Genomic DNA, 24,552 nt, shown 5'->3' on the forward strand with positions numbered 1-24,552 from the left:
GTTGGTTTTCGATAAACGTCAATGACAGCAACACCATTTTTTCTTGACACTAAGGTGTCAAGGAAGGCAATTTGTCCATTGTTCTCTTCTTCAATGGTAAATGTGATCTTAGGGTCGACAGCGTTTAAGGTGTCGTGGAAGGAATGGACAGCAGCTTTCTTGATGACAACAAAACTGTCGTCAACGTATCGTTTCCAAATCCTTGGCGGAACAGTGGCGGAGCTGATGGCTGACTCTTCTATCACGGCAACTATCACGGCAACTACCGTGTTAGAAAAACCTTGGAATCCTGGCATACCGCTAAAACTGTTAACGCGGACAATAATTCTAAACCGTTACCGAGACAATACTCTATTTTATTGTAATTTTTTCTTGATCATTCTTATTCATATTTTAGTTCTCACCCGCATCGAATTTTTACACCCCTTTTCGTATATATTTAATTCGTGCTTCTTATATTTCATTCGTTAAAGGCTATAGATAGATAGCCGAAAGCTTATAATTTTTAACCAATTTTTAACCAGAGAACGTCTTTCAGATTCACAAAATGTCAATACTATTGAAAGATCCTGCAACTTATAGGATACTGTAGAGCTTCCAAGGATGTGGCCATTACAACCACAAACAGAGTAATTGCGATAAATCGTTTTGCGGAAGTTAAAATTTTAATTTTAAATGAAAGTAAAATAATCATCTCTACCCAAGTTAATAAGCTAAAAACATGAGCTTATTGTTTCACACACTGAAAAATAATATATAATTTACCTGGTAAGTCATCAACGAAAGCATCCTCCTACTTTTGAGTTTCAGGGGACGTTACACAATCAGAAATTTATATATAATTATATATATTACAAAGCTCTGCGAATGTTCTTATATAGAAGCTTATATATGATTGTACGATGCTTAATATTAAAAAACAGTTTAATTTAAGAGGAAGCCCTGATGTCTTCGCTTTGTGGATTAGTATTACACAGCCCTGAAAGACGAACAAAAATATTTACACATTGAACTCACCCTGGGGCCTTTTGCGCCCACTGGGCCAGGTTGTCCTTGATCTCCCTAGAAAAAGATTAACGGTCATTATTTCACGGTCTAAGCCTTAATTCGACTACCCCTTAATTCACTGTTGACAAACTGCCATATTTAATTTATGCAAAGTACATGTAACCAAGCCTTGGGAGAACTTTCCAGTGATACGACAGGAAGAACAGTATGGTCATATTCCTGCATTTTGTCAGAAATCTTTACCTTATATCCTCTTGGTCCTGGAAGACCTTCTTCTCCTTGAAAGCCCTAAAGCAAAGGTAACCAATACAGTGAGCTTAAATAGAACATGAACTTATTCTCTGCACTAAACCATTAAACATGCTAATTTAAGCTCTTTCCATTCATGGTGATCATATCTGGTCAAGTTCGTGTTTAAGATGTACACAGAAGAATTCGGCAAAAATTTGTCTTTAAGCCCGCCATCAGATACTGTATGGTGCAATGGTGCAGGAGGTTACCGGTTTGAGTCCTGACTGGACCAACACTCAGGGTCTTAAAAGTAATTACAGAGAAGAAACTCCTTCATTTGTAATCACATTTGCAAATGTTTACACTTTCCAGTCAGGTAAGGGCTACGAATCATAGGCTTGTAACTCTGTGGGATGTTGAAGACCCTACAAACTCGTCAAAACCAAAACTGGCACCAGTTGTTCAATGGGTGGATAGTGCTTTCCACTGGATAAACCACCATCCACTAGATTAGTCCGTTGGTTTTGCTAGCGTTTATCCGATGGATAGTGATTTATCCAGTGGATAGCATTATCCAGCTTTTGAACAACCATCTAGGACACCTGACTCTGTCTGTGTACCTCACTTCAACTCAAGATTTGTCCATTTTTCGATTAGATATAGAGGCGCGGCTCTATGGAATAACACCTTGGCCAACGATCATTCAATTGTAAATGCGAGTTGTAAAACTTTGTCAACCAAGTTGAAAGATAATGCAAGTTTCTTAAATTTTAATTTTTATGCTACGTCAATTTCTACTACAGATTTTAGTGACCATGATTATGTATACTTTTAATTGACATGTATCTTACATATACAATCGTAATTGCAAATTTAGTTTTAGCTCTCTTACACCATAGGGATTTTTAGTTTAGGTGTATAATAGTATGTAATTTAAGGGAATCTTATCTTATTTGTAAACACACGACCCCATAAGCTTATAGCTTTAAACATTATCGTGTTTAAATAAAGGTACATCTATCTATCTATCTAACCGACACCTGGCCTCAGTTGCTCAAAAGGCGGATAATGCTATCCACCAGTATCCAGCAGATAAACACAGCGAAACCAATTGAGTTATCCAGTGGATAGTGATTTATTTAGTGGATAGAAGTATCCACCCTTTCGAGCAACTGGGACCTGGTGTTTTGGTGTGGTCTATTCCCTCGAGCAAAATGGGGGCGACTTGGCACTTCAAAGGAAGTCATTAAAGGGCTTATGGTGTATGAAGTCACATAAGCAGAAGTTAAAGTAACCGGGAGTCAAATGGACTTTAGGTTGAGGGGTGGAACATGTTGATAAAAATGTAGATATAGGTTGGCTTATTAGCTTCAGAAGGTTTCAAAGGATCAATGATAAGTTAAAGAAATACATTGTAAAATCAGAGTTGGATGAAGTTGTGTATCATCATGAATAAAGGCTAGTGGTTTCAGTAGCATACATCCGTGTGCTGCTATTCATCCAATACACAGATTATCAGCCGCAACTCAGAGAACTTGGTGGAAGCAGAATAAATATTGTACTATTGATGTGGCTAATATTTGCTTAAGTATCTTCATTGTTTGATTATTTCCCTGTAATGTATATTTTTGTAAAAGATTGATAATTTTCAGTAGTGCAATATTTACTACCTATCTCACCTTTCATCAAAATGCTGACTCTAACGTTCATATGTCAATCAAAATTTAATGTTTAATGTGGCTGTCAATCACAATGTGGAGTGGAACTTTTTACACGACTGACAATAGTAATTGACAGGATTGAAAAGAGAAACCACCTATACTCAACTTTAGGAAGGAAAGTAAATATACTTACAGGTAAACCAGGTGGACCTGTTTGCCCTGTTCTCCCTCTGTCTCCCTAAAATAAGACCCATGTTAAGTTATTTGAAATAGAGTTTATAGCTTTGCTGTTACAGTCCAGATAAGCAATTCACAAAATGTAAGAAATAGAAAGGAAATCGTTTTTCTGCTGCACTTACAGTGTAGCTAGTGAGCTAATCAATAAGTAATCTGAGAGAGACCATTCAAATCAAACAAACAACAATAACATGGTAGAAGTTAAGCAGTTTCAGGAAAGTTCAACCTAAGAAGACCCCTGAAAAAATGTCAAAAGTTGGCTGACAACCCAGCCGCCCGTCCACCCCCCCCCCCCCTCCCCTTCCTTACCTTCCCTGTCGGGAACACCCACATGGCAGGCAGTTGCCCTAAGCCCAGCCATGAGCACCAACCCCACTCTCGTCGAGAGAGAAAAGAAGATAAGAGTACTCTTGATAGATGTAATATTAAATTAATACAGTAGTAATAATTAGAATGACAATGATGATAAAAGAAGAAAGCAACCACAACAACAAGCCCTAGAGGGTTTTAATCTCTGGAGCATTCACAGCAAACCACTTAACTTCTGTGCCACAGGCCTCCCTTAGAACAATCAGCCATCAGACAAAAGCATGCATGTTACATTATACACTAAATGTATGGTCCCGAGGGAAACAGTTAGTTTTGTTTTCCCGAGAGTCCTCATAATCTCGGGAAACATCAGGATTTGAGGGAAAACAAAACTAACTAGTTTCCTGAGGGACCAGACATTAAGTGCTTTGTTATATATTTACACTTTTCCTGCAACAATCGCAGCAAAACATCCAGAGCGGGCAACAACTGCGGAATTTGTATCCTGGTCGGGATACATTTGAATTTGATCAGGGCCATGCGTCAAAGAATCAACCAATCACAGTGCTCGTTTTGTTGTCCAAAAGTCTAGGTATATAACAATATGCATTGATCCGTGAAGAAAATGCCACCGATCACATTACAATAGAACCACACTTACCCTGTCACCCTTTGGTCCTATACATTTTGGAATACAAGATTGGCAACCTTGACACTGTTGAAAGAAGGAAAAAAGAAGCACAAAGTCAGCTGCACTATAATGTCAAGGAGGCTCTTGTTTCACTCTGTGGTTTCCATTTTGATTGTTTTTGTCCTTTGATGTTTTTGTAGGTTGAATGACGTTCAAAGCGTTGAAACACTTTGAGGATGGAAAAAACCATTGCCAGGAGTAAGACCATTGGTTTAAAAAAAGACGGTGAGTATTGCTCTTTTCTGGTTCAGTTTATAATATTGCAAGTCAGATGCTCTTGCGGGCTTAAGGTTTGACTATCAAAGTTTGTGTGTAAGCTCTTGAACAGTTCTGTCCTTTGGCTCGTTAGCTCTATCCAAAATGATCCTTAATTTTGAGTGTGGATGAGATCACAACATGTGATATTTCAAATGAAAGCCAAGACTGCCAAAGTACTTACTGCCACAGTTAAGAGAAATTTCAAAGCAAAGAGCATTGTGGACCACTGGTCAATAACGATTGCTTACCAAAAACATAACAAACTTTTCAGTATGTCGTAGTGTCTATCTTTGCAATTGCAGTAAACACAATAACGATGATGATAATGACAACAACAACAATAATAATAATAATAATAATAATAATAATAACAACAATGAATGAGAGAAGTGATTGTTGCACTTAGCTGGACAATTTTAACAAATTGTCTCTAAAAGACAGCTGAAAAATTCAGGTGGGCTTAACGGGATTCGAACCCATGACCTCTACCATACAACTGAGCTATGAAGCCTCTTAGTTGGGAGCAGGTCAATTGCTTGGCCTCATTTGTTTCAAATACCACTGGGGCCACCTAAGATGCAATAATTTGCATAAATTTTCCAGCTAAGTGTGAGGATTACTTCTCTATAACCTGCACTTCAATATACATTCATTTCATTCCATGTCAATAATAGTAATTAGTTAATAAATAATAACAATTATTGTTATTGTATTATTTGAGTTAAGTTATTATTCTTATTATTCTTCTTATTATTATTATTTTTATTATTATTGTTATTATTATTATCATTATTATCATCGAATCTAACCTTAAAAACAATGCAGTGTGCAAAAAAGAAAAATACATGAACGTGGTCAAAGACATGAAAAGTAACTTCAGATGTGTTAAATTTGTAAACCTTTCCATGAGCTCCCTTGGTGTTTTCTCCAACGATTGCTCTACGTTCTTAGAAATGATGAATGACATTGGCATTGACAAAAAGCAACAACACTATATACAATATATATACATATATATATATAAATAAATCTAGCCATTAAAGCGACATGTTTTATCTTCTGTCATAGAAATAAGATTTGGGATAGTCTTAACTTAATAAAACTTTAATTTTTTTTTTATGTGATTCATTTGTAAAATAAATACAGTATACAACTATATCACTCAATTTCAAGTAGCCAGTTGTTAATTGCCTATACGTAGAGAGATTTACAACTGTGCTCAAAGACAAATAAAGTTTCCATTATTAGTATTATTATTATAAGTTGAGCTCCTATTTTTTGACTGGACTTTTTAACAATGATCACCAATAGCCGTTTTTTAATGTTTTTCACAAACGATTACCCTTAGGGTCTTTTCAAATGAACTTCTCGTAACTTAAAGGGGCCATGTCGTGTTATTTAAGGGCGTCAAGAGGAAATCTTTAGTTAAGCACGAGTTAAAAACTCGAAAATGTGGAATTCCTCTACTGATAAAATTATCATTAGATCACAAACAAGATGATTCTGAGCAAAAGCGACCTTTATCCAAACGATTTGCCATAAACTTGAAAAACGTCATGCCGACTTTTTTCAAGATTAATTAACCAAATGCACTCCGTTTCAATCTTGTCCATTTGTGTCCATCCATGCTTCTTCTCTTCCCTTTTGCTGTATTTCTTTTATATTGTTTAACAGATTTAAGTAGTTATTGCAATATTTCAGGATTTCTACATTTGGAGCATTTTCGGTGTCATGAAATTACATCAAGAGGAGACTGGCCAAAAATGATTGGCCCGACATTGGACGGCTGTCGAGTCATCACTTACGTGATGTAGCGCATAATAAGAAAAATTGGTGGAATTTTGATCTTTCTTTTTGATTTGGATCTTTGTTTCTTTCCGTGTCGTTGATAGGTTATCGCATTGCAAGCAATCACTCGCGATAAAAAAAATCCTCGAGGGATCGTGTGCGATACCGAACGCGATCCATTTTACGAGGAACTAGGTTGTCTTAAAAAAAAAAATCACCAAGATCCTCCGTGAGAAAAGTGAGCGGTTTCAGTTTTAAAGGAAATTTTATTTCCAAATAGGTTTATTTTTAATGTCTTAAAACTAGTCTTAACGAAGTCCGATGAAGAGAAAGATCCACTTGGAGGCACACCAAGCTCCTTAACATTTAAATGATGAGCTTTGAAAACTGCGCCTGAAAGTCAACAGGGTACACGCAGCAAAACTTCCCATCTCGATATTCTTTCAACAGATCAATCAAGTGGTACCTTACTTTGCCAACATTAAAGAACGCGAACAAAATGAAAAATAATCAAGATGGTGCAAATTATTAAATTCTGGCAGTGCCATAGTGTACTAGTGGCTGGCTGCCTCTCCAGACTAAATTTAACGCGCGACCATTCGCGTGTTTCTGGTCATTTCCACATACGCGTGTCCTCGCATAAATCTTGGAGCACAACATGTAAGATCACGGATTATTCTCAATCACTACCGGCCTCGCCTCAAATTGCGGTTTGGCGCTTTAAACTTTCAGGAGCAACGCTTGGACAACGAGTCACGATCTAATAAAACTTCTTTTTATCTTAATTTAAAAGTGATCTTTTTTGATATGGATAAATGTCTCTGTGGATAAAGTTGGAAGTGAAAGAATTTTGCCTCCTTTTATGAAACCAAAGATCTAACCACTGGAAGGGTGCATATGACGCGCCGTCAGATTTTAAAGAAGCCATCAAGGGCAAATCGAGAATTCTTGATTTTTTTGCGAATGTGGGTGTCAACCATAACTTAACAAGGTTACCTAAATGGACGGAAGAAGGCGATTGAGAAGGTTTAGAATAGTCCGATTTTGGGAGGGGAAAATTAATGAGATAATTCTTTGAACATACTTTAAGCTTGTTCCAAATTTCACGCGATCCTCGTTTAATTCGTTGTGAATTTTCGTCGTGACGGAGTCGTTAAATGCATAATCTGCTGCGACAGATTAGGAATTTGAGTTTTTCAGCAGCGATTTTCGGTTAAACACGGAGACCACAAGAAAATGTTTCCAGATTGTCTAAGACTCGTTCGCTTGACACTGAACCGGAAATCATTATTCGAAGGTCGGGTCTCGGCAGGGCTATTAATTAAGGATACACTAAACAAAACAGACGATTTCATCATCGAACAATTATAAGCAACATCGTTGAAGCTTGCCAAGATTTCTCTCTAATCTGCCAAAGGAGAAGTGATTATCATCATTGCTTTGTAATTGCCCTTTCGGGATATTTCATGCTAATACGTGCGAAAATCTCCTAAATGATTTTTAACGGTTCTAGTATTTCCCAACGATCATTTGATATTGAATTCGAGGCCGCTGATGCTGGGTGCTTGAAGCACAGCAAAATCCTCGTGTTTCAAACGACTGTTTAGAATACGAATGTCGTGCTGTTTATGGCACCTTTAAAGAGAGCTTATTTCTTATCTCTGCGTATTACAATCATACATCCCCAACGGCCGAGCGGTTTAATCACTTTTGTCGTATCTTAATTCTGTCGCTTGTCTGTCGTCACCCTAAGCCGTTCTTCCTCCCGCGCGATCACATTTCACGCGCGAACAACACGCAGGTCTTCCACTCTTGGCGAGTTTTGTTCTCGTAAGTCCACTGGGATGTTTTGTTTACCCGTTTAAAAGGGATGAAATTGCTCGAAAAGTGTAACAGTAGTAACTTAGTTCCATATCTAGCTTCTGGCTACTAATGCGAATTTTTGTCAGTGGCAATTGAGCCATTATAGCGAAAAGTCATTAACATATGGTTTCATCTCAACTTCGATATCAATAACTCTAAAAGGAAATTCTGAATAGATCTCTTTTACAATATTTAGGCTCCTTCCGAGTTTTATGAGAAGGTTGCTAATGGATTACTTTCTTGAAGTGTTCATTTTTGGAATAATTTTTTTTGTATTCCGTTTTCTCTCTCATATATTTTATATTTTGAAAAATGGAAAAACTTCAAGGTTCTTAACACGCGGGATTCGAGAAGCTCTCATGCAATGAAACACTAGATCTTGTAATTAAAATTGACTTGAACCTAAAACGAACAAGGTGCTTTTGCACAAGTGTACCCAGAAATAACGAAATATTATCTCTTACAAAATTCAAAGATTTGAACTGTGACAAACTAAATAATGTTTTGTTAGAACTGGCCTATAGATGGTCCAAAAAGGTGAGCTGTTACTTATCAATATCATTCATTGGACTGACTGCCGTAAACTCGCTCCCGCTATAGTAAACATGTCCCTCTTGGTTTCTCGTTAAGAGGCAAAATTGAAAAACGAAGGCAAGGCTTAGATCCCCCACTTTAGTTCGCATGAATGAAATCCTACAGAGGTATTGAACTTGTAAAGTGGTGCTTTACCTTGGGACTACTAAGTACTTTGTTGGGTATTTATTCAATTAGTTATATTTTTTAACGCTTCTTTTTCGAAAAAAAGGATGAATGCCAGTACTCACCGTTGCGTCCGTGCCAGGAGAATACACTAAAGTCCAGCCGCATAAAGTGAAAAAAGCGACAAAACGCAAAGAAAGCCTGGAAAATCGATAACAAGCGGGGTCTTATTAAAAGTGTTGGACGCGCGAGGTCAACGCTATAAGTGGAATCTTCCTCACAGAACACGAGTTCGCGAAAGAATAAGACAGTTTCAATCGACGTCCTCAACCTTAAACTCACCGCATGATTGATAAATATATCTCTACACAGCTCGTAGCCTCACAACTTTTATCTGCTCATACTAAGCCAACCCGACGTTTTTCAAGAGAGTGAAGGGAGATGTGGTCGTAGAGTGATCAGCGAATGTGGCCAACAGACCAAAATGCCAAGACAGAGAAAGCGGCTTTTGTTTCACGGACCTTAAGTGATAGGGTTACACTGACTTATTGACAGATTGAGGAATTCCCTGGGTGACGAGAACTTTGGGAGGGGTTCGAGTTCCAGACAATACATACATGTATCTGTCCCGACCTTTCTGTCAAATGAATCTACAAAGACAGATTAATCCAATAATCCATCGGAAATTTCCGAACAACTTTGTTATCAAACCACTCACGGTGGTGGAGTGGAGGTTCGCCAGGTTTTTTTAATGTCTGCAGGACATGATTTGTTCATATTTTGTTACTTGTATGGGTTTTTTCGAGGGGCAGGTGTGGGCGAAAAAGTAGCATACCCATTAAACACAGCATTGATTGAGAAGAGCCAGGATTAAAGCTCTCTTTGCCAATTGATAAAATTGCACGTTCCTCGTTCCTCGCTTAACCGCTAAGTGGACGCTTCGAAATGTGCATGACTCTGGATTATGATATCTGCGTTGGCAGTCAGTGGCCTTTTTACCGGAAAAATATGCCGGCAACCGGAAAAGGGATCTCCAGGCATTTTAACCGCAAATATTTTCCATTCTATAATACGGCGATTTTCCGATCAAAGGATAAACAGACCGCGCCTTTGAAATAACGGTGAATCGCATGCATTGACCTTTAATTTTGTTAACAGACTTTGAAGATGTAAAGAGTTTAATTCTTTTTTTTTTTTTGTTATTATTATAATCGACTCATTAGCTACTTAAGCGCGGAGCCTAATAAGCTCCAGGCCCTCGAGTATAAATAAAGTCTTCAGTTTCAGAAGGAAAATGATTGAGAGTTTGGATCAATAGAGGTGGCAACTTGACCTGGGTATGTGTTCTCGACAACGTGTTCGGCGATTCCATATAAACCGTCAAACGGAAGACCTTCCGACACAGTTTTTTTTTAATATGCAGACAAACTACTTTACGATTAGTGTGGATGTAAAAGGAGCAAAACCTTTTCGTGACTTTTTAACGAACTCTTTGCCAACTCTCACGCTCAGAATGTCGTCACGCGAAAAAAATGAGTGGAGGAGTCCACTGAATCAGCTACAATTGTTGCTCACAATTCGAACTTTAACTATTTTGAGTTTGGTTGTAGAATACACGTTTCCTGGCATACAAAGAAGGCATTTTCTTACTTTCCTCAAGTACAAAACCTCGTATTTACCTATCGAAAGAAAAAGTACGCGATCGAGTTCTTTATTGAGTACCTTTTTTTTTTTTTTTTTTGAAAAAAGGCTCCGCGACAAAAGTAACATCTCGAGTGAGAACAAGTCTTAAATATTTTCGGGACAAATTCAACAAAAAAATAAAAAGTAGTCAAAGTATTGATAGGTCTGAACAAGAAGATTGTGCGCCAAAGAGTTTTACATGTCGGCAAATGGCTTGTGGAACTCAGTTGCAAATACTCGATGCCCTTCTGTTTCTAAAATCTCGTATTGTGGGTTTTTGGCATTGTTTTGCCCGAAGATTTAGCAATAATGTTTGTGCGGCTTTTAATTGCATCAACACGCTCGCTGACTTGTTTGAAAACACTGAAAACAAAGAATAAAGGAATTTGAACCCGCTCTTGCCTCCAAGTCTTCGTGCGTGTGGTCTACAGGAAAACTATTTCTCAAAAGAAGTAACCAATTGTTGATGTAACTTACGTTTGTTTTCTTTTAGGACGCCTATTCATACAAATTCGATTCTGAAGTTCTGTGAAATTCCTGTTAACTTTCCGGTCGCCTTCTCTTTGCAAAGTCAAAGTGTGAAGCAGTGACAGTTTGATTTCTAGTGAAAACCTGACAAAGTTCGAAAAGGTTCAATGGCAATGACCTCCTTTGCTCTCGAAAAAATAATTAAAGGCAGTCGCGGGTTGGAGGCGCACGCGCCATGACATTTGGACGCTCTTGGCGACGGTGCGTGAAACGTTGTTTCCTCCGAAGCGACTTTTTACCAGTCGTTGTTTTTCAGGGACAAGCACCCGACAGTAAAGTTTCTTTCATCAATTTGTATTGACACAGACGAAAACGTGACTGACCTTGCGTCTGGGCTTTTGCTCGAACTACCGTTGAAGGTCCGACCCCCCTCCAGCCCCCTTTTCTGTCAGACCAAAAGAAATGATTTGGTCGTAATTTAAAACTTTCCAAATTTTCAATTCAGAGTTCTCGAGTGAAAACTTTACTGAATGAGGTGTAATGCACCTAACGGTTAGTAAAGGAAAGACCGTTTGCTGTTATGGATGGAATAAAATTTCGTAAGGTGTTAAAATTTAATGGCCATGTGGCTCGTAGCTTGAAAAGCGTTTAGCATTTGTTAAGTGGTCTCATCATCGCAATGATGTCAAGTTATTTGACGCTGGTTGACGCAAATCAATTCGGACCACTTGGCTATTTGCACGACGAGCTGGAAACGTATCCAGTTCATGGTCAACATTCGGACATTTACAATTCATGTTTTTTCCACCAAGTTCAAACCAGAAACCTGGTTTCTAGTAGCGATGCAAACATAACCAAATGCAGCATGCGCCAACTCAGTAGAAATTGTTTTGTAAGTGACACTAATAAAGAAAAATTAATGTGTCTGCGTATATTTCTCGTATCATTTCTTGCGTCGCAAGTCGCTTTGTCGTCGTATAGGCTGTTCACGATTAGCGTTGATTTTTGTTTGTTTTATTAATTCTCTATTTTTCCCCGCTAAAACTTGTCAATCAAAGTGTATTTTGTCAATTGCTATGTAAACACACAAGCTGTTGTTATTTGCCGCGAAAACCAGCCTGGGAGTGGGCGCCAAGGCGTGTCAAGAATCAAGGTATTTCTGATATTGAGGTGTGATTAGTCAATCCCGAATTGTGATACTTCCTCTCTACGCCTATGCAAAAAAATGTGAGGTCACAAGGGCTGGTTAATGTTACGATATTTGGTTGCAACACAAACGATTTTCCCCACTTCCTTTGATTCGGCCCCTGGGCTCTCAAGAAGCTCGGATAACAGGCCGTTGTGTTCGTCCACGGTCGAGTAACCGCGAAGCAAGTCTCGTTTACTGGCGCTGAAAATCTTCACGCTTTGAGGCTCTTGTTGGAGCTTAGTTGATATTTTTTCATCATGAGGTTAAGGTAGGGACTACCGAGGGTTTCGTGTCGTGCGAAAATTTCTTAGATCGTCTTGTTCTTTATTTTCAATTCTGGCTTTTCTCGAGCGGAACGCTTCACGTTTTGAATGGCATTTCTTTCCTCAGGTCGGCCTCGCTAGTCGTCCTCCTTTTCCTCGTTCTCCAAACGGTGAATTCACAGGTAAGGAAATGCTCAGCACCTTGTTTTTATTCACTCCTTGTGATTGTAAGATCTCAAAAGTTTGTTATAAATATTGCCAAATGTGTGTGGGTAACCAAAATTCTGCGTGACGCCCACGTTCAGCGTGTTACCGCGGCATGTACTCTCGATCGAGACCGCGTGAAGACACGAATTCTGCAAGTGACCGTCTCTCGAGCGCGAGTTATTGTAAAGGACACTGGTTGTTTATCTTTGTTTTTCCAATCAACGGAACGTTTCGTTTTATTGTTTTTACGGAGTGATTCTAAACTAAAATGCCGCCTTTTCTGTTTACATTTGTCTGAAAGTGCCTTTAAGCATGGAATAGGAAAAAACTTAAAACGATGCTCTTCGAAGTATCGCGCCCTATGTTCACCGTGTTTGGCAATTTAGCTCGAGGGTTCTTTTGCTTTCTTTTAGCATTCTTGTGGTATAAATTGGGACCCATGCACTTGTTTATATTTTTAAGTCCAAGGGTATTCCAAGCTTTTGATTGAGAATAGTGTGTGTATCGTCCGTGCCTTCAGCATACCTCCTATACATGTAAATACTGAGTTTTGAAAATTAGTCATTAATATTCTCATTCAGACACTTGAGGTCAAAGGATAAAAGGTCTTCTTAAGCTATAAAAAAAATTTGAGAACTGTCTTCAATATTGTGCACACTGAACAGAGTTTGGTCGATGGTGCTTAAAAAAATAACTTGTAAAGTAGTGATCTAAATGTCGGAAATAATCATTCTCTTGTTCGACCAGAGAGATAACAGTACTTCTATACTCATGTCAAATAAGTGGCTAAGCATCCTGCGGAAAGGAAATAAAGTTCCTTTATTTAAGTGTCTAGTCGTTCTAGCGCTGGAGCACTGTAAACTGAAATTAACAATTAACGCAAATCAAGTCAAATGTTGGTTGTTGAGGAGAAGGGAAACTGAAGTACCCCGAGGAAACCTCTCACAGCAGAGTAGAAAATTAATCGAACCAACAACCTCAACCCACATAGACTCCCAAACCTGGGTCACATTGGTGGGAGGTTATATTTCACACCAGTTTCCTAATGTAAGCCAATTAACTACACACAAATAAACAATAGTGATGGTTTATTTCTATAATTTTCCTTTTCTTTGTGTTCAAGCTATACTTAAACTGCTTTTTTGCAACTTGCAGAATTCCCTTTGTTAGTAATCTTTAATGAAAATAACATAGAAATACAATGATTAATTAATGGGTTGCTCAACTGATGGGAGGTTCAAAGAGACCCTCCCAGACGTGCATCTTTGTACTGTATGTCATCTCTCATTAATGTTAAAAAATGCAGTTTGGAACTTATGCCTTTGGCAGTTAACTGCATTTCTATGGGCAAACAAAAATTGTTTGCTTAAATTAAAAAGTAAGTGATTTTCCGAATTTATTGAAAACCAACCCTATGAGAATGGCGCTTTACCCTGTATTCCATTCTGTAAACCACTCATGAGAAAGGGCCTGGAAACTGAATGATCCTCATGAATTTCCTGTATTCTGGGAAATAAAGTGGCACCATTCGTTCGCACTGCATGCTGTATGAATGGTGCCACTTTATTTCCCTGAATTAGGGAAATTAATTTTGTGGGGATCGTTCCATTTCCAGGCACTTTCTCATGATTTTAGATTGGTTTACAGGTTAGAATGCAAGGTAAAGCGCCATTCTCATTCAGATGGTTTTTAACAAATTCAGAAAATTGCTTACCTTTAGGCCACTATCATTCCATCCGGATTTTTTGGCTCAATGGTAACCACATATTGTCGTCTCGCTTATTTTAGACAATTATGGCCTGTTTAAGATGGTATTTGGTTCTTTGTGTAGATGTTTTTGCAGTGGTTGTACATGTAGATGGTTGTAGGTGGTTTTATTTCGTTCCATGTTTTGGTAACTACGTACCTCTTTATGCCAAACGTTTCCATTTCTAGCCACATTCCACAAGCATCTTGGCTTGTCTAGTGATTCCAACCTCCTAAGGTTCCTATGTCGAGGTCCCATGATTTATGAGTCAAATGGTCAATGGGTCAATGAGTCATGAGTCAATGAGACTAACAGTCAATATAGCAATAATTTATTGATAAGTCTAAGCCCTCGTTTCAGTGATTAGGCCTAAGCACTCTCTGAAATTTTAGCTTTCATTTTATGGGTTAGGGTAACTGCACTAACTCATTGACTCATTGATTCACTGATAAATACTTGATACTCTCCTATGTATCCTAAGGTGAATAGTCTGGATTCCGTTAAATGTGGGTATTGTGATTGAAAAAAGGGTATTACGATGCCTATGGCATTCACAGGTGTATATCAATTGTCTCCCATCCAGATGCCAACCCTGCTCGACAGGGAGTACCTTCAGTGAATCCTCTCAAAATCCTCAACGGGTTTAAATGGAACAACAAGTACTAACTATTTCAAGCTGTCAGTTAGTTTCTGATGTATAAAACTATACTTTATTCACATGAAAAGCAGAAATGATAACCACAGCAATTCACACTTTAACTTGCTGTGAAAAAGAAGTTGAAGTGAACTTGGATATGATCAACGCGTTAGCGTTGATGCCATTATTACTCGATTCCCTTTTCTTTTCTTCAATCCTTCTGGGTTTAGTATTTTTCTAATAACCACATGTCCTGTCAGGGAGCAAGGGTGTATTTATGTTGTATTTTTTCATCAGAAATGACGTGTAGCTATTGTGACCACAACTCATCGCACTTACTTATGATTCAGAGTCTAGCCAAGGGCAAAGTGTTTCAATTCTGTCATATGAGTCATAGTACTGCAACACTTATTAAACCATCTGAAGAAGTACATGCTTGCCATTATCTCCAAACTTTGGTACTATTAGATTTTTCCTTTCCCTAGCCTTCTGCTCTGCTTGCAAAGCGACTACTGAGTGCTTTTCAATAATCTGCGATTTCTACTAGTATATATAGATGAAGTTAAAGAGATTATTTCACTTATCATAGGAGTAAGATAGAAGGCTCATCCTGATCAGGCTGGCGCTTATCTCCAGTTACTGTAGCATGAAGCGACTAGGAGTGTTTCGACTTTCCGCTTGATGGGATGCTAGTCCATCACAGGGTTACCCCCAGCATCAAATTCGCGAATTGCCGGTACCCATTTATACACCTGGGTGGAGAGAGGCACCGTGAGAGTAAAGTGTTTTGCCCAAGAACACAAGTCAACACAGTGTCCCCGGCCAGGACCCGAACCCGGACCACTCAATCCGGAGTTGAGCGCACTAACCATGAGGCCACCGCACCTAGGAGTGCTCTATGCAAAATTGTGCAGAGCAAAATATAATAAGTTAAGTTTAAAGATGGAGAGTTGTGCGGGAAACTCTAGTAACAATTCTCCCTCTTTTAACTTTCTCGTGTGTGGAGTTGAACAATATATGCGCCAGTAATAATTATTGTTATTCTTGTTTATAAAAATCTTTGAAAATTTATTGGGTTTTTAGGATCAAAATGATGATGAATGCAACTGCAAAAGTGGACCCAAAGGTTCAAGGGTAAGCTTTTGGCCCTATTACTGATTTTATTAAAAACTGTTCAATAACAGGACACCATACAATTCCCCTTTATTTTGTGATCAGTGTGTGTATGCTTCAAAAACCAGGAAGACTGGATTTTAGGTTAATAAAGTATTAATAATGTCTTCACCATCTCAAGAGACAGGCTAGGAAATGTTACAGTTTGCCATTTCCAAAGCAAAGGCAGTGATTTATTTTTTTATTTACTTAAAAGGACAATGTCAGGTTTTGCACATGCACACTGAACACCATTTTTTAGTCGAGTTACTTAATTAAAGTGAGATTTTGTGTAGGATGAGTATAAGTCATTTTAACAGGTTTTCAGTTATAGACTTACATGTAAAATTTAATGAAAACCCGAAAGGATTGGAACAGATTTCAAGCAGATTTGCAATTTGATTTCAGGTTGAGGTAGACACTTTTCAAACTAATAAAACTACCATGTTCATGTCCAGGTCCCAGTTGCTCGAAGGGTGGATAGCGCTATCCACTGGATAAATCAATTGGTTTTGCTAGTGTTTAAAGCAGTTTTCAAATGAGTGTCATAAAACCAAAACCAAAGTAATTACTTTGGCCAATCAAAAAGGACGGAGACAATCCGGCAAACCAATCAAAACTCGAAGTAATTACACGTAGCTGACACAAAGCGCAGGAAAATGTGCACGCGCGAGCCACGATTGGTTTTGGTTTCACTTCTGATTTGGTTGAAAAAATGGTGCGAGAACTTTGAACCAATCACTGAGGGAAGTAATCATGAACTAAAGCAATTCGCTAATTACTTTCGACACTCAATTGAAAACCGCCCTATCCGTTGGATAGTGATTTATCCAGTGGCTAACGCTATCCACCTTTTCAACAACAGAAGCCTGGTCGGTATGGTCCCAATGCTGACTGACCTTTAATGGAGGGGACACCCCCAATTCATGCGTAAAATTTTCTGGCGTTACAGGAGTCAATGGGCTAAGGATTCTGTATGTTGTTGTGATTGTTTAGATCCCCAAACGTCCCTCATGTGCATGGTAGTCCAACATTCCTTTAACCCAACTAATGAGTCGGCAGTTCCATTTCATGTTTGTGCCAGTTTGAGGGCATCTGGGAAATCTGGACCTGGAACTGGAAGTGGAACTGGAACTGGAACGGGAATAAGAACAAGAAAGGTCATTGATAGGCAGTTGTTTTATTTCAGATGAAAAGTTGTACTGTACAATGTATGTTATATTACATCCCTGATTTTTATGGATTTGGAGTATCAAGCACATTGTTTCCCACGAACGAACGAACAAACAAACTTTGTTGTCACAACAATGTTCTTACATGTACATGTAGTACTCCAAATCCGTACAACTTTTTGAGGTGAAATAAGACAACTGGATATCATTGATCTTTCTTGTTCAGTAATCCAGTTTGGGATCTGGTTTCAGATTCCTGCTTTTCCACACACCCCCAGTTTGAAGGGCTCTATGTAAAGACGCTCATTGGAATCAACTTAATACATCATTATGGTTCGTGTATTTTCCTAATTATGGCCTGACTCTGCGATTAAGTATGCTCAAAAGTCATATGCACTAAACATCTTGTCCCTGGTAAGGATACATGTACATTGGTGAAACTACATTGTATTCCAGAATTTAGAATGCACCTAGGTAATCAGGCAAGAGAGGTTGGAGTGGGCATTACTAACTTCTTACTAATCGAGCGCGAGGGCCGTACTGGGGAATATTGGCCCAAGGTCGTGGCAGTACGGACCTCGCTGCGCTTGGTCCGTACAAAAACGACCGAGGGCCAATATTCCCCAGTATGGCTTGAGCTAGCTTAGTTAGTAAGTAGTTTATTATATGGTTTTTTAATTACCTTTTGCTTTGTTTTTGCAAGCCCGTAATCGGCCCGTGGGCATTACGGGAGAATAATGCCCTAAAATTCAGTCACAATTAGCCAATCAGAGCGCGCGTTGTATCGGCTACAAACACAAGCCATGTAATAAATGTATAATAAAGCTTGAAAACAGCGACAATATCTACATAGTATTTTTTTAAACTATGAAGATCAATTGTTTATTTTTTGTATTTTCTTTTCCGTAGGGAAGGCCAGGTCAACATGGCAAACGAGGATTACAAGGATTAGAGGTGTGTAAGACATTAAAAGTTAAAAATATTAAATGTATGCTAACATTGTAATGTATTGAAAAACGTTTAATAATGATAATTTATTCTTAATGATAATTTATTATTATATTCATTATTAATGATAATTAATTACTCATGATAAAATGATAATTTATTATTAATGATAATTTAATTTAAATTAATGATAATTTATTATTAATGACAAAGTGCATGAAAGGATTCTATGGTAAACTACAAGGACAGAAGACGGAAAACACGGAAATAAAATCGTTGCCATGCAGTACCACAGGTACATGTACCGTAAACGTCCATGTATAAGCCACATCCGTAGATAAGCCGCACCCCGAATTTAGAAGCGCAGATTTTGGAAAAAAATGTAATACAATAAAGTTTGAAGTTCCAGTAACGTTCTATTGCTATAAACCAACAAGGACAAACAATCAAGGTTTCACCATTAAGTTGAAATTCCTTCGATATTGAAACAAAGCGAACGAGTGCTTAGTAGCCAAGCTTTAAATGTGGGGAGGAGTCTGGGCCAGGGCCTGGGTATCATGACCACTTCTATAAAGTTGTGCCCGCAATAGGCGAAAAAATTCATGCAGAACAGGAGCTTGATAATGCAGTCAACAAATTTGCCGAGAAGATGGTCAAGGACAACAAAACAGTCGGCCATTTACCTTGCGAGTATTCGCGAATTTTGTGGTATTTTATTGCACGTGGCGGAAAGATATGCATGGAAGTGACTGGCCAAAGAAGTCACTGCAAACAGCTGTGCGCTGCTGTGCGGAGGAATGGAGATTCCTTGTAGGGTGGTGTTTACTTGTTCGAGTAAAGCGAAAATTAATTGCTTGAAAGAACTCTTGGAGAGCAAGATTTGCTGATAAACAGGCGAAGACACAAACGGCTCCTTTAGGAGCCACCACTCATTAAAAAGTCAATAAACAACAACAAAATGCTCTCAGTTTCTTTTATGTTTCTTTACTGAGATCTTAAGAAGTTGTATGAATATTAATTAGGTTTTTTAAAACTCCAAACACAGATGTATCCATGGATAAGCCGCACCCTTGATTTATGGCTTCAATTTTGTGAAAAAAAGTGCGGAGTATACATGGACGTTTACCGTACATGTGTACAATAAATTATTATTCTAATTTGTCCATAATGAATAGAGAATTGAGCATGCTAGTGTAAAAAACCCAGGAAAATGCAGAAAATAGCACACTTTAATAATTATTAAGTACATCTGTAAGGTCAAGCATGCTATGGATAGTAAGTAAGATCTCTGTAGGAGTAATTTGTTAGGATTGCCAGCAATTGTGACATTATTATTAAAGTACCATTGTCTTTATACACTAAAGTTTTAAATTACTTACAATGCTTAACAGGAAGTAAATTGCACAAAAATTAGAATATTGTGAATGTCAGTTTTTCATGCGTCTGTCCTGTTATTGATCATGAATTGCATCATAACATTGTCAAAGTAGCTGTGGATCCACAAGGCGATGGGGGGTCAAAATTAAGTCAAAATACGAGAAGAAAGAGAGACAAAAATGCAAGAAACTTCAATCTGAGGCGAGCATTATCGTGTCATTATTGCATAAATTATAAATTTATGTGTCTGTCCGCTTATTGATAATAAAAATTAGCCAATGACCATGCGAGAATTTTTGCAGTCATTGTAAAATAATAGGTTGACATAAAGTCACTTTAGATGACCTTTTTTTCATGTTTTGTAGGGTCCTCCTGGAAGAGATGGCTTGAGAGGCTTAAAAGGATACAAGGTACATGTATTTGATTGAATTTGGTTGGTTTTCATATTTTGGTCACAGTAAGTACTTTTCTTCAGTGTGACCCAAGTGACCCAAGTTTTAAGCCTTGGTTTCAAAAAGACACCTGTTTATTTTTAACTGGAATTTGCCTATTTAATGGTCTGCCATAACTAACTTTAAAATCTTGAGAGAGCTGGATCAACGAGAAAATGAGATTAAAGACCCACTAGTTTAAGAATGCAATGCTTTTGTATGTGTCTGAATTAACCCATTGACTCCCGGGGGTTCCCCATTGACAAGTAAAATTGTCTGGCTGGTTTAGGCTGGTTTAATATAATATGCACCACGGGATTTTTGGGTTTCCAGACTTTTAAAATCATGTAATAAGCTGAATTTACATGCTGAAATTTTAAGCTAGCGAGAAATGCTGTCACTTTTTCCTAGATCCAATCTTCTTAGGTTGGCAATGATGACTATTGCAGGGGTAGGGGGTAGGGAGTGAAGGGTACCATAGCTGAAACGATGCAAAGCTTTACAAATATGCTAACCTTAGGCCTAAACATTAGCATAGTGTTTAAGCCTAAGGTTTGTGTTTTTGTAAAGGTTTGGGTTATTTCAGCTATGGTACCCTTCACCCCCTACCCCCCACCCCTGAAATAGTCATGCTGTCTGAGGTCCATTTGGTCAGTTTTGAACGCGAGGAGTGAAAACTGGATTTTGTTTGGCCACATTTTACAGGAATCAGGTAGTTTTTAGTGAGGGATGTGTGGAATGACAATAGTAAAAATGTACTTTGTTCTCATAAAATAATAGGCCATTTCCGAGTTCATGTCTACCTCCACTTCAAAGCGAGACTAAGTGCGAAGTTTTTGTTTTTTCTACTTTACATATGAATGAAAACTAATTTTCATGAGAAAAACTTCACACTTAGACTCGCTTAGAAGAGGAGGCTGACATTAACTCAGAAATAGGCTTTTATCATCTTCAAAATTTTGATTTTTTTTCCAAAGATTCTTCTGCTTGCTTACATTGGTATAAAATTATGGTTCTGAATTGTTTGTTTGTTTTTTTCTCAGGGAAATGCTGGAGTGTCCGGGGAGATTGGAGAAGCAGGTGAAAAGGTACAGTACTTCCTTGAAATTTCATACTGGAAAATAGAGCTAACCTGCAACAGCAATATGACCTTGCACATAAGACATGTACTGTATAACTCACAATGGATAATGTACCTCCCTTGAAAATGAGTTTTTCTTGTCCTTGGATGTCTCTGTGTGGAGAACTGTGATGGTAATTGGTAAAGTAAAATAGGTTTCCTTCCTTTCCTATTTCATTAATTTGTAAATAATTATTATTTTGTGACTGCTGCCTCGCTTAAATGGAAGGTGGGTGCCTTGGGAATCCAGACGATTCTACTGTGTGCGGCCAACTCCCAGTTAGAATACCACCCCCATGTCGGGCAAATGCTGTAACTTAGCCATTAGCCCCATTCCATGCCGAGGAGATGAAGGGCTCGTGGCTCGTGGAGGCCATGGCCTTGAACTTGCCAAGTTGCCAAGGTCCCAAGGCATCCTAATTGACTACAGCAACATAAAAGTACCTGTCAAACAAGCTGGCTTGGTACGTCTGTAATGGAACTTATGGGGTATGACTGTACATCTCGCTTGCATCACCAGACATAATTATTGACTGCATGATTGTATACCTGTAAGTATACCTCAGTATTTGAGAGATAAATATGCATGTACCGGTACATGTACAGTGACATCGTTCTTTTTGTCTTTTTTAGGGATTGGTTGGTGTTCCTGGGTTTCCAGGCCTTCATGGAATACCAGTAAGTGTTACAATAATGTGGTTCTTGTCCTAATTTGTTGCTGTACTATCAATACTCAAAGATTTAGCAATAACAGATACCAATACAATGTAGATTGCAGTATTGTTTTGTATACAGTAGTTCTTATCTTCCATTCCGTGTAAAAATACACTTATTTCTATATTCCAGTCCCTGGGTAAATTTTAAAACTAGTTTTAGTAATAACTGAATGGTTCTCCCAGAGGACAAACTCTGTGCATTAACAGTAATGTAAGGAAATAACATTCTCTACATCTTTAAAATAAAAGCCCTTTTTGTTACACAGAAACTGGCATTAATACTGCAGAAATTTGCTACAATATTATCTCTTAGTTACTGATATGTTAATCACTATCAACATGCATGGATTTGAGATTGAGTCCCCTCCAAAACAATTTTCTGACTTACTGTGCCTGCCAAGGTATAAAAAGCATTCATCCTGGAAAATGTCAATGTCGTCAAAAACTACTACTACTTTTTTACTTATACCTATTCAATGACTAACTAATACATTGTAAGAGGAATAAAAATTATTGCTTATCGTGCATGTGCTTTTATCTTAGTTATTATACATGCACTTTAATTTTCACCATATGAAGAACATTTCTTATTGGTCTTTCTTTCTTTCTAGGGTATTCCAGGTATTCATGGGCCCAAAGGTTTCATGGGACTCTGTGGTTGTGATGGGGAAAAAGTGAGTATGATACATGTATTTTGCATCTGACAGCATGAAAGAAAGGAAAGGGGTCCATGAAATTGTTGAGAATTTGCATCCACTTTATAATCACAACATTTTCTGCTGAAAACAACAAAAAAAGCCTCATATCAGCAATAATGCAGCTTCTTAGAATCCTCACAAGCATAAAAACCAAAGATCTTGAAGACCTACTAGTACTTGAACAAGCATGGATTAAACACAATGTTTCATGGGCATCCATCTTTTGGGTCTGTACCTGGACTCAAGTAAAAGTTTTGTTCTCATGATGACTTTTGTTGGCCAAGAAGTATGAAGCATTATAGGGAAGATATCTGTTTACAAACATTACTTTTGTTAATCAAAATGTGCCAACCACAGCAACAAAAGACCCTTTGTTTCGATAGCCAATGAGGCTTTGGTTGGCACATTAATGTTAATAAGTAACGTCAACGACATCTTCCCTATAGTAAATAAACTGTTAGTACATAGTTATCCAACTGCATAATGCGTAATTTATCATTAGAGAAGCAGTGACTGGAGTTGACAGGGTATGCTACAATAGCGTGCAAAGTACAATGTATAAATTATATCCTATTTGGCACCAGGATGCATCAAAACTTTGTCTTTGTCTATCAAGACTACATCGAAATTACTAAGGGACAGTGTAGGACAAAAACTGGGACAGGACAAAGGCAAAGATGAAAGCAGCCAAATATTATGTAGCATTATTATCTGTGGTAATGCTGTTGCCTTAAGGACGTTCGCGCCAATTGTTTCTGCGCATCCTTACTGCACACGCAAATGCACACGCCACGTCATACACGAGCGCGCGCGCTAAGTAATAAAATGAGAAATGGTAGGGCAAAAGGCCATTGCTATAGCTTTGCCTGGATTTAACGGTCTTGGACGTTCGGTGACCCCAATTTTTCTTTCCAGAAACGGATTTTATTTACAATTATCTCCACGTTGTCCAAAAATGAACAAAAAATCAATGTGGGAAGTTAAAAAAATTTCAAGATTTCTGCTCACGGGACATCAAATCCTGCCATCTTGCGGCGGCAAGGCGCGTGAAACTGTGGTCGCTAAATGCGAACTTGATCTTTAAGGAACCTCACCAGTTGACTAAATTCACTTAATAAGTCCACTTAAACAATATTTAGCAGAGAAGATTTCTCTTCAAAGATTTAATTGCAATATATTTGGGTTTACAGACACTGGCCTTATTCGCTAACGAAGCCCGATTTTGTCACATTTTGGGTGTTTTTCTGGGCATGTTCTCTCCAAAACGAAGTCGGTGACCCCCCATTTTTTTTACATTTCTGACATAACTAACTCATCATCTTACAGTGGTAAAAGTTTCAGAAAAAAATCAATGTTGAAAAAATTTCGCGCGAACGTCCTTAATATCTCAGAGTGGCTGCACCGCATGCAAGAAAAATTGGGAATCTGAAATAATCCAAAAATATAAATATTTGCACATTTTCCTGTATGCTCAGTTTTACAAGTTTCACATGCCCCAATGCAAAGGCATGTGAAAGCGAAAGGCTATTCAAATGCTCACTGCATTTTTTCTTAACTGTGGAACAAATTGACGCAATAAAACAAAGGTAGAACTGTAGCCCTTGAAGCAAGTGTTTCTGTGCAGGGAATTTTGAAGATTTTTGATGTTCTGGCCATGCAAAAAGTGGGGAGAAGCAAGAAGGGGAGGGAAGGAACGTTTCCTTCTCCTCTCCGGTACCCCTCCCCCCTCCATTTTTTTTGTGCTCACCGTCTTCTTGCATGACCTGAAAAATGAATTCCTTACTCGCCAACTGGAATCGGTTGCTACGCAGGTTAGTCGAAGGTTTTGCCTGGATAAAAATGCAGATTCAATCATATTTATCCAACTAGACGTAGGCATAATCTAGCATTAGAAAAGCTGCGACCAGACTTGACAAAGCATGCTATTTGCTACCAAAGGACTGCAGTAGTAGTGTTTTAGTGATATGCAGTTTATGTACAGTACAAATGAATCATTGTT

General features: G+C 38.2%; 2 protein-coding genes across 2 annotated transcripts in view; one reads left to right on the forward strand and one right to left on the reverse strand.

The window, feature by feature from the left end:
* The window catches only part of LOC138029237 (collagen alpha-1(IV) chain-like), a 70,413-nt gene extending 61,156 nt beyond the window's left edge, over positions 1-9,257 (reverse strand). Inside the window, 6 exon segments of the mRNA XM_068876950.1 lie at positions 1,018-1,062; positions 1,252-1,296; positions 3,094-3,138; positions 4,108-4,161; positions 8,871-8,946; positions 9,088-9,257. Coding sequence (XP_068733051.1) covers positions 1,018-1,062; positions 1,252-1,296; positions 3,094-3,138; positions 4,108-4,161; positions 8,871-8,946; positions 9,088-9,092 — 270 coding nt within the window. The 5' untranslated portion in view covers positions 9,093-9,257.
* A 2,908-nt stretch (positions 9,258-12,165) lies between these two features.
* Positions 12,166-24,552, forward strand: part of LOC138030847 (collagen alpha-1(III) chain-like) — a 60,469-nt gene continuing 48,082 nt past the window's right edge. The window contains exons 1-8 of the mRNA XM_068878710.1: positions 12,166-12,353; positions 12,476-12,530; positions 16,023-16,073; positions 18,173-18,217; positions 19,954-19,998; positions 21,063-21,107; positions 21,773-21,817; positions 22,467-22,529. Of these exons, the coding sequence (XP_068734811.1) occupies positions 12,343-12,353; positions 12,476-12,530; positions 16,023-16,073; positions 18,173-18,217; positions 19,954-19,998; positions 21,063-21,107; positions 21,773-21,817; positions 22,467-22,529 (360 nt within the window). The 5' untranslated portion in view covers positions 12,166-12,342. The remainder of the gene's footprint in view (positions 12,354-12,475; positions 12,531-16,022; positions 16,074-18,172; positions 18,218-19,953; positions 19,999-21,062; positions 21,108-21,772; positions 21,818-22,466; positions 22,530-24,552) is intronic.

The sequence above is a fragment of the Montipora capricornis genome, chromosome 13 (assembly GCF_036669925.1).
Source record: "Montipora capricornis isolate CH-2021 chromosome 13, ASM3666992v2, whole genome shotgun sequence".
In the NCBI taxonomy this organism is placed as follows: domain Eukaryota; kingdom Metazoa; phylum Cnidaria; class Anthozoa; order Scleractinia; family Acroporidae; genus Montipora; species Montipora capricornis.